We start from the raw sequence: 10,623 nt of genomic DNA on the forward strand, positions 1-10,623 counted from the left end.
GAAACTGGACAAATGAGCTTCAGTAAATCAAACTAAGCTCGGTTAGCACAAGTATAAACACTAAGTCTTCTACTACTAAGTCTTCTACTGAGCATAGCAAGTTTTCCAATGGTATTCATCACTTCCGCTGCCCTAGATCTCAGAATGCATTCGAGACTCATAAAATTATATAAAGAGCTCAAAGGAATGGGGCACGAGGGGCACACGCACTTGAGCTGGAAGGACCAGCCCCGCCGTGGGTAGCCTCCTCGTTCGTAGGTGACATGTTTCAAGATTCTGTTCAGTTCTTTGCCCTCATGCACGTCGGTATTAAGGTTATTTTTGGTTTTTTGTTGATGGGTTGGTTGTATTTTTTTTTTTTTTGTTGATTAAGGTTGGTCGTAAAAAGGGCTGAAAAAAAGAAGGAAAAAAGTACCACCACAAGAATGGGTTTCTTTTTGATGGAGGACGCCCAGTCTACGGGAGAGCAAATAGTTTTTTTTGTGTTAAAAATTTTAAAGTTGTAAGAGTAAGCCTTTTGGAAGACCACCTTTAAAATTTGAATTCTTGTTAGTGAAAATTGAAGGATATGAATTTGAAGAAATGGAAGTAAAACTGCCACCGGAAAAGCGTCTCCTAGAGGGGGAAGGATACCCAGGAACGGGGGGAGCGATAGATATTTGGCAAGAAAAAAAGTTAAATGGTAGTGTGCCTTCATGTCCACTAATACATTGACTGGTATATAATAAATATAAATTTTTTTTTTTGAAGTTTAGGTGACATGATAATGTATAAAGTTGTAAGATTTATATGTTTTTGTATTAAAATGTCACCGAGTGGAGAGGAGGAGAGGAGAAAAAAAAATAACAGCTACCCCTGAAAAATGTTAAACAAAATTCCTTCTGTTGACACACAGAACATGGCGATGGTGGTGGTTATGGTCTTGAGGTCAGTTTTGGATTTAGGTGCCATTTTTAACATGATGATTGCGATGCTGACGAGCCATCAAAAAAGTGGAACCCTTTCTTCTGCATGAATGAATTTAGCTTTGTGCAGACCTTTGAGTCAAAGTAATATACAATGTTGGTGTCGATTTCCATAGAAACGGGTTCTGCTAAATGCATGATATACAGGCTGGAGTCACAGTAACCCTGGTCTACCAATGCGGCAGTTAATGTGAGATCAGCATTCAGCCGAAACCACTGGCACAGAATTCCTATGTCGTCAGGGAACGGCATCGCCATATTCTGCGTGTCAACAGAGTGGCATCTTCGCCCAAACGAGTAGCCAAACTGTTTGACCCGCCCAACTAATACTCTCTTTCCCCTGCCAACCGGTCTGTAAACGCACCATTCACTGATACGCACTTCCGATTTCACACCGACCTCTGCATTGGTTTGTGGCGACTCACGTAGTCCTACTCGTCGGCCCTGGACCATCACCCGTTTTAATCGGTCACTACTCAGCTTCTCAGAGCTTTCCCTCAGAAACCACAACAGTATGGATTTTTTTATTGGTGTTATGGAGCCGTCAGAAGTCTTGACAAGACAAAACCTAGAATTCTTCATGTTCGTCACAAGCTCACTAACCCAATTTTCGTCAACTTGGTGTTTCACACAGTGAGCAATCACTGGCAAATCTTCAAAGATGCCGTCACTTTCCGAGACCGATTCAGTGTCAGTCGCGGAAGCCTTTTCCTGCTTATCGGACAGAGTATTTTCCTCTGAGCCATCGTCTGAGTCACTTTCGTGAAGTACAGAAAGACGAATATTCGGTACTCGGTGACCGAAAGCAGAAAGTACGTCGTCGGGTATCAAGGCTTTCATTATTCGCTGGCTTTCAATACGAGCTCGCCCTAACTCGAGCTTGATTTCATCGTCTCCGGGCAAAGAAAAATCGGAACTGACAGACACAACACCAATGGATTTAACTTGCTTGGCCTTGGGCAAGGACAACTTTTCATTAGAATATTGAGCTTCAAAATCCGTTATACTTTCATATCGACGAATTCGATGTAGAAGTTGGAGGAACGAAAAGTTTATTACAGTACTGTAAGTGCTGGTTTGAGACCGCATCTTCCTAAAAAATCTTCACATGGTTGGCTATTCATGTCGGAGAGTTTGTAAAGACGTTCGAGCCCAAGCCGTTTGAATCGACGAATTAGAAGCACTAGGGAATGCATATTTTTCTTTAGGCAATGGTAAAGGTTTGTGGTAATAAAATTCTCGTTCACAGCATAATGTCCACTTTTTAGAACCCAGGATCTGCAATGTCGAACGCAGTATATAACACGACAAAGTAAAGATAACCTCTCAAGAGGAGAAAGTTTGCCGTCGTAAAAAACGCACCGTACGCTTTCCATAAGCCAAAGATAAAACTGTGTTCCTTCGCTTCCAGGAACACGCTGTTTCAGGTGTGCCGGAGGCACGAAGGAAGGGACACCTGCGACGGTCAGTTATTAGCCCCTCGGTGCAAAAACAAAGACAGAACAATATTTTGAAAGCTTTGAAAAAAAACAATTTTGAGTACAAAAAAAGTCATTTGTTACTTGTTAATTTTGCTCCCTCCCACATAAGTGTTTTTGTTCGGACTTCTTCTTTATCAATATTTTAAGGGGTGCTAGTGAGATTTTGTTAGTCCATTCAAGGCTAGGTGGAGTGAAGGTAGGTTCTAACCATAAAATTATCCACCGCTCTCTTATGTGGATGACTTTAGGGCCGGGCAAATTAGAATGAAACCCGAATATATGTCATGAAATAAAAGAAAACAGTATCAAGAAACAGCAGATCCGATTGGGCCTAATGACACGGGTCCTCATAGACAATACTTTTTGGGGTGGAAGTGTATTTAAAGGGGTGCTGTTTGAAGAAAATCTTTTAGAAAAATTGTTTTTTCTGCATTTTAGGATATGTTTTTTAAGTAATTTAAATCAGACTAAGCAATATCGACGTTCCAAAATCCCTTACATCTTGTATCTACAAATATCTGAATGCTTGAGTTTTGTGTCATGTTTTTATACTAAACTGACTAAAAAGTGTTCCTTTTAGGGGGGGGATGTCTTAAAAAATTCCCTCACATCTATGTATAATTTGGCTTTGCCTGAATTGTTTCTTGTTTTACAGGGGCGTAAATTTCTGTCTAAGGGGGATTGCCCCCTTCAGGCTTAATTTGGCCCCCAAATTTGTGTTTACAATCTCTAACACTTCCAATCATAAACAATTTTTATGATGATATTTGTGATTGTATAATTTGTTTCATGTTAATTGCCTTAGTATTTATGCAATGCAAATTGCCTACCATTCAACTTGGCCTAGCTACTACCCTCTGTTGGATTTTACTAGTTCACCCTTCTTTAGCTTGTTGATTAAAAATAAGTTCATCCCTCTCTAGGCTTGTTTTAAATTCTGGCCAGTGCCATTTTATATATTTCATTAGGCTGCTGGAAGAACATGACATGTTGAGCTAATCCGGAGGAACACGAATCATCAACTACAAGTTGAATGAAATGCTCAGTATCTATTTTGTCCTTAAAGTGTATAAATATTTGCATTTTTATTTTGATTATAGCCTAGGTTCTTTTAGTTTTATTTCAGTTACATTTGGATTTTTGATTAAATATAATGGTAAGTCTGGTTAAAGTATTTTTTATTTTATTTTGGTCAGTTTTTGTTTTTGATTAGCTGTGCAATTGTATTTGAGTTGACTATTTCAATTTGAATGAAAAATAGTTTGAATAATACAATCTCAGGTATGCAATTCAATGACTAGGTAGGGCTGGGTCTACTGAGCACAAAACGATCTTTTGCAGTGTTTTCGTAAATGTACGAAAATCATAGCACATAGTCCATACCCCTGGGCTCGAGTCTTGTAAAAGAAAAGATTTTTTTTTTTTTTTTTTTTTTTTTTTTTTTTTTTAACCCGAAATGGTGGGATTTTTCCTTATTTAGACATTTCATATGAACTTCATGGGAGGGTGTAAAAAGGGAGGCTTTGAATAGATTGGGGTGAAGGAGGAGCGTGCGTGGCTGTTTTGGCCTCAGGTGGCTTGGTGCTGCGGTGAGTTGTTAGTAGTAGTAGTAGTAGTATTTTCTACTATATTTCAATAGGAGGGTATATGGACCAATCTTACAGGACATTACATAGATAAAAAATAAGTTTTTTATTTACTGAAAGTAAGGAGCAACATTAAAACTTAAAACGAACAGAAACTATTGCGTATATTAGGGTTGTCGCCCCCTCTTCAATGTCTGGCTCTTTACGCTGAAGTTCGAATTTTGTCCCAATTCTCTAAGAATGACTCCTGAATCACAAATGCCTTTTAATAAGAATGTATAGCTCTTTTAAAATTACTAACAAAAAACTTTAGCGTAAAGAGCGAGGTATTGTTGAGGGGGTGACCCCCCTTATATACATAATAATTTCTGTTCCTTCTAAGTGTTAATTTCGCTCCTTATTTTCAGTTAAAAAACTTGTTTTTTATATATAATTTCTGATTGTTTTTTAAAAGGTGCTGGGAAATCCAGCTCCACCTCTATGGAAAATTCTCTTCCCCCCTGAATAATTCATCCATGATCCATGGAAGGATCCTCCCATGTAACCCCCCCCCCCGAACCCCCACCGGGATATCCCCCTGAAAATGTTTGTATACTACCCAATAACCAATACTATATATAAACAATAGGCAAAGTTCGGGAATTGCAGCCCTTTCCCTGGGGACTATAGGGGGTTAAGTCATCCTCGAAGTCGTAGTTATTAGATTTTTCTACTATGGTGAACAAAATGGCTATAACAAACCTTTGATCGGCTGACTTTGGGGAATAATGAGCGCGGGAGGAGGGCTATCTGTTAGTCAGGATTTTTGGTCACTTAGAAATGGCACTAGAACTTCTTATTTCTGATCAGATGAGCCATCTCCTGATCTTCTGCAATCCCGTGTTCAGTATGATCACCCCTGGGGTAAAAAAAAAAACAATTAAACACGCATCCATGACCTTTCTTTTGGCAAAAAATGCAAAATTCCACATTTTTGTACATAGGAACTTGAAACCTCTACACTAGTATTCTCTGGTGTGCTGAATCTGATGGAGGGATTTTCCTTAAGATCACTTGAGGTTTTTGGGTGTATTTCTCCCTTTTTCAAAAAACTGGGCAAATTTTCTCAGGCTCGTAACTTTTGATGGTTACCATATAATTTGATGAATTTTACATATTTTGAATAAGCGTCAAAATTCGATTCCTTTGATGTATCTATAGTTATCAAGACCCTGTTTCTTGAAGTTTCGGTTACTATTGAGCCCCATCACTTCTTACTCAGTTCGTTACCACGAACTGTTTGAATAATGCCTGTCATCCTCGGTACGGGTCTGTTCAAACTGGTATTAATTTAACTATTGCGTGAACAGTGGCAGGATTAGCTAGGGTTATTAGATAACAGCTGGAAGATTACTGTTTCAGGATATGGAAGATACACCACCTTCTTACACATATATTAAGGATACAATTGTGAATTGTGTTGAGTCTACTTTTGAAATCATGATCAATTACATGGCACATATGGAATGGAGTTTTGGGGAAATATATTTTTTTACGGAACGTCAGGAATGACGTTAAAAATTGGAACGGATAGAAGTCCCCTAAAATATGAGACGGAGCTGAATCACCCACAGCTCCTAACTGCTTACGCTAAAGTTTAACTTCCGCTCTAAATAACATAATGCTCGTTTTCAAACCTGTACTTCTTTGAAACAGCCCGTGATAACTAACTGTAAGTGAAGAACCACACGTGACTAAATACTAACCAAAACTCTAAAAGATGAATTTTATATCAAAAGTATCTCTTTTTCACTTTAATTCCAAGTATTGACAATTCATTAAATGTAAGATTAACCATAAAAATTTTACGCACAAGGAAACATTTGCGTGAATTAAGGAAAAGGGTGAAACACCCCTTAAAACGGTGCGATCTTTGGGAAAATTTGAGAATTATATTCGACGTATCTAAAGCCCCTATTGCGGAAGTTTCAAGCTTGTATGTACAAAAAAAGAATTTTTATATTTTTTCGGAGATTTTTGATAATGATCTTGATGTTTTTTGTTTGCTTTTTGTTTTCTTTCCTTGGGTGATCATATTAAAGTCATGGTTGTAGAATTTGAGGAGAGGGCTTATTTGAACATAAATTAGAAGTTCCAATGCTCTTTCTATGTAACAAAAATATTGTATCCTACTGCCGGAAAGTCCCAAAATTCGCCATTTTTGTACTACAAGTGAACATTTTTGGCCCAAACAAGGCCAAACTACGATCGATTGAAAATTTTTAGATGACTAATCGGCCAACTAGTGACAAGGTTATATATTATATAGCCCGCAAGTTTCACATTTACCATTTGCTGATTTCTGTCATTTTGTGCAGCATATTAGAAACGTCTGCCAAAACAGTTCCAAAATGCTATAGAACTGTATTCGTTTAGAACTATCGAAAACCTATATGAATATCCCCCCGGCGTCCGAGCTCATACCACATGGTGCTGCATTCGGTCCCAAACATCTACGCTTGCGGTTTTTTTCCGATGGATGATCATATCGAAGTAGTACTCGAATAATTTTAGGAGAGGGCTCATTCGAACATAACTTAAAAGTTCAAACGTTCTGTATAAGTCAGAGGTAACGCTATAGCGTTGCCTATAGTAAAGACCATACGGCTGTTCCAATGTTCCAAAAAAAGGCTCATTCGATTGGAAATTCAAAGGGCTAGTGCCCTTTTTGAGTATCAAAAACGATTGGAAGGCAACTAACACCCCTTCCACGCCCACCATTTCCCCAAACACGTTCAATCAAAATTTTGAGATAGCCATTTTGTTCCCGATAGAAATAATGCTTTTGAGGAGGACACTCCCCCTACAGCCCTTAGGGCACGGGTTTTAAGTTATGCCGTGGGGTCATACAAGGTTTTTATAGAAAGCTTTGTCTTAGAAACTTCAAAAAGGACTCATTCGATTGGAAATTCATAGGGATAGTACCCCTTGTAACAGTCGAAAGTGATTGAAGGGCAACAAAACCCCCTCTCATACCCACCTTTTCCTGAAAAACATCCAATCAAAATTTTGACATAGCACTTTTGTTCAACCGAGTTTACAATTTTGGAAATTAGGTATTTGTGGATGACACCCCCCCCCCCCCTCAGCCCTCAGGGCAAGATTTGTAAATTATAACCTGGGGGTATGGTAAGGTTTTTATAGAAAGCGTTGTCAAAGAAAATTCAAAATGGGCAACTTCAATAACCAGCCCCCCCCCCCAACATTTTCTTCTCAAATGCATCCGATAAGAACTTTGAGATAGTAATTTTTTTTTAAATAGTTCAAAGACCATATAGTGAAAACTCCGGGGTCGACGCTGCTCCCCAGGGCCCGAAGGCAGGCGTTGTAAGTTATGCCCTGGGGGACTATATGGTTCTTATGTTAGGTATGCTCGTAAAAACTTCAGAGAGGGCTCATTTGATTGGAAATTGAAAGTTCCAGCTCAGTTTTTGACAGTCAAAAGAGATTGGAGGGCAAGTAGGCCCACCCTCCACGCCCCTTTTCCCCCCAATGCATCCGATAAAGATTTTGAGGTAGCCGTTAAGTTAAAAATTGTTCAAAAGTCAGATAAAAAAAATCAGGTGAGTGAACTGAAAAAATCAGGTCAGGCTGCGGGGTTGTGTGAACACTTGGGTTCACACAACCCCCCAGGGCCCGGGGCTTGCGTTGTAAGTATTGCTCTGGGGACATATAAGGCCATATGGTTCTTATGGAAGGTATGCTCGTATAAACTTCGGAGAGGGCTCATTGTCAAAAGATATCGGAGGGCAACTAGCCCCCCCTCCATGCCCTTTTTTCCTCAAACCCATCCAATAAGAACTTTGAGATAACCATTTTTTTTTAAATAGTTCAAAGATCACTTAATGAAAACACTTGGGTTCACACAACCCCCCAGGGCCCGGAGGCAGGCGTTGTAAGTAATGCTCTGGGGGCAAATATAGATCTTATGGAAGGGATGCTCGCATAAACTTCGACGAGGGCTCATATGAGTAGAAGTGGGGGTGCCAGTCGTGACATTACCACGTGGTTTATGGTCCTAATATGGGCATAGAGTCCCTAGGGGAGATGGATTTCTGAGAAATTGATTGCGTAATCAAAGTGTGTCAATGACCTCTTTTTCCAAGGTCAATTTATTTGTTGTTTCTATGTGTAATAGCTCTGGGACGAAGGTTCCACATGCGCATTGAATTCTAACGGGAACAATGTTATTGATCTAGGACTCGAGGGGGAAGTGAATTTCCGAGAACTTGATTGCGTAATCGATCGCGAATGTCATGGTGTCCAGAAATAGTATTTGTTGTTATTGCTCTAGGCAATGTTATGAGTTTCCCGGAATTTGGAACACCTGTGCTGTCGACCTCAATTCACCTATCGTGAATCAATAATTCCCCTTAGAAACAACAAATTAATTTTCCCTTTCTTGACAGATCAATCAATCAATGACATCATCTGTCAGACTTTAAAAATTTCCGCATAGAAACATTTCTCCAGGAATAGATCCAAGTCATTAATGTCTTTGCCTCGGGAACAACTCTTTTGGTCGAACTCCAAAGGATATTAATAACCCAAGGCCATGGAAACAATTAGGCAAGAAACATCTTAGCGATGAATTGTTTTAGCGCGCGAGAAGGTTTCATATTAATTTGAAATGCATTAGCACAGAGATGCCAATAACAAAGGAACACGCTGAATTTACGTTTAGTGATTATTTGGGCGAAACCCTTTTAGACAGGTTATGGAACTATTTCGGCGAAACAGATAGAGACATTTTAAAAGAAGATTTTGAAGAGATTTTGGAAGAGGTTTTGAGTGTGGTCGTAATAATACACAAGTTTCAATTGAACAGTGTTGTGAGGTCCTCTAACCCAACCCAATAGGGTTCCAATCCTCCTACCCCAACCCCGAAGGACGCCCCCGGGCCTCAAAGGCCCCCCCAGCTCCCAAAGGCCCTCCACCGGGCCCCAAAAGTCCCCCGGGCCCCCAAAGGCCCGCCCGGTGCCCCAAAGGCCCCCCAAGCTCCCAAAGGGCCACCGGCGCCCCCCAAGGCCCCCCCCCACCCCCAAACGCCAACCCCCGGCCCCCCCAACGCCCAACGCGCTCCCAAAAGACCAACCGGGTCCCAAAGGCCCTCCACCGGTCCCCAACTGCCCCAAAGGCCCTCCCCTGGTCCTCAAAGGTCCCCCGGGCTCCCAAAGGACCAACGGGGTCCCAAAGGCCCTACCTTGCCCCAAAGGCCCACCAGGCACCCAAAGGCCCTCCCTGTGCCCCAAAGGCCCACCCAGACCCCCAATGGCCATCCCCGGGCCCCCCAAAGGCCCATCGAGCTCCAAAGGACCAACGGGGTCCCAAAGGCCCTCCACCGGTCCCCAAATGTCCCCCAGGCCCCCAAAGGCCATCCCTGTGCCCAAAGGCCCTCCCTGTGCCCCAAAGGCCCTCCCCCGGCCCCCAAAGGCCCACCCAGACCCTCAATGGCCATCCCCGGGCCCCCCAAAGGCCCATCGAGTTCCCAAAAGACCAGCAGGGTCCCAAAGGCCCTCCACCGGTCCCCAAATGTCCCCAAGCTTCCAACTGGCCCCCCGGACCCCCAAAGGCCCTCCCCCGCCCCCAAAGGTCCACCAGGCTCCCAAAGGACCAATCGGTCCTCAAGTGTCCCCCAGACCCCCAAAGGCCCTCCCTGAGCCCCAAAGGCCCTCCACCGGTCCCCAAATGTCCCCCAGGCACCCAAAGGCCCTCCCGGCGCCCCAAAGGCCCACCCAGACCCCCAAATGCCATCACCGGACCCCAAAGCCCAACCCCCCGTCCCCAAACGTCCCCCCAGCTCCCAAAGGACCACCGACCCACAAGGGACCCACATACCCTCAAAGGCTCTCCCCAAGCACCCGTCTTTCGTTGATGTGTGTTGTCTGAAACCTATGATTTGGGATGTGTAGTTTGCTACTTCAGGCTTTCTGAGCTAAGGTTTCCTAGTATTTCCTAGGTGAATGTTGTCTGAAACCAATAGTGTGGGATGAGTAGTTTGCTATTTCAGGCATTTATGAGCTAGGTTTCTTAGCCTTTCGTTGATGTGTGTTGAGTGAAACTTATGATTTGGGATATGTAGTCTGTTATTTTTGACTTTTCTGAGTTGGATTTCTTAGTCTTTCATAGGTGAGTGGTGTCTGAAACCTATGATTTGGGATGTGTAGTTTGCTATTTTCGACTTTTCTGAGCTGGATTTCTTAGCCTTTCATAGGTATGCGTTGTCAGAAAATTATGATTTGGGATGTATAGTTTGATATTTCAGGCTTTTCTGAGCTAAGGTTTTCTAGTATTTCGTAGGTGAATGATGTATGAAACCAATAGTCTGGGATGAATAATTTGCTATTTTTGACTTTTCTGAGCTAGGTTTCTAAGGCTTTCGTTGGTGTGTGTTGACTGAAACCGATGATTTTGGATATGTAGTTTGCTATTTTTGACTTTTCTGATCTGGATTTCTTATCCATTCTTAGGTGTGTGTTGACTGAAACCTATGATTTGGGATGGTTAATTTGCTACTTTTGACTGGTCTGAGCTGGATTTCTTAGCCTTTCC

At 41.9% G+C, this 10,623-nt stretch overlaps 1 protein-coding gene across 3 annotated transcripts in view; it reads left to right on the top strand.

Annotated features, from left to right (window-relative positions):
• The window catches only part of LOC148951546 (atlastin-like), a 121,688-nt gene that overhangs the window by 30,440 nt on the left and 80,625 nt on the right, over nt 1-10,623 (top strand). Inside the window, exon 1 of one of the 3 annotated variants that reach the window (XM_089091069.1) lies at nt 3,538-3,602. The exons of the other annotated variants lie outside the window; for them this stretch is intronic. Coding sequence (XP_088947195.1) covers nt 3,600-3,602 — 3 coding nt within the window. The 5' untranslated portion in view covers nt 3,538-3,599. Of the gene's footprint in view, nt 1-3,537; nt 3,603-10,623 lie in introns of those variants that run through there. 3 annotated transcript variants of the gene reach the window in all.

This window comes from Artemia sp. Qi Xiang Cuo, chromosome 6 (assembly GCF_049724085.1).
Source record: "Artemia sp. Qi Xiang Cuo chromosome 6, ASM4972408v1, whole genome shotgun sequence".
Lineage (NCBI taxonomy): Eukaryota > Metazoa > Arthropoda > Branchiopoda > Anostraca > Artemiidae > Artemia > Artemia sp. Qi Xiang Cuo.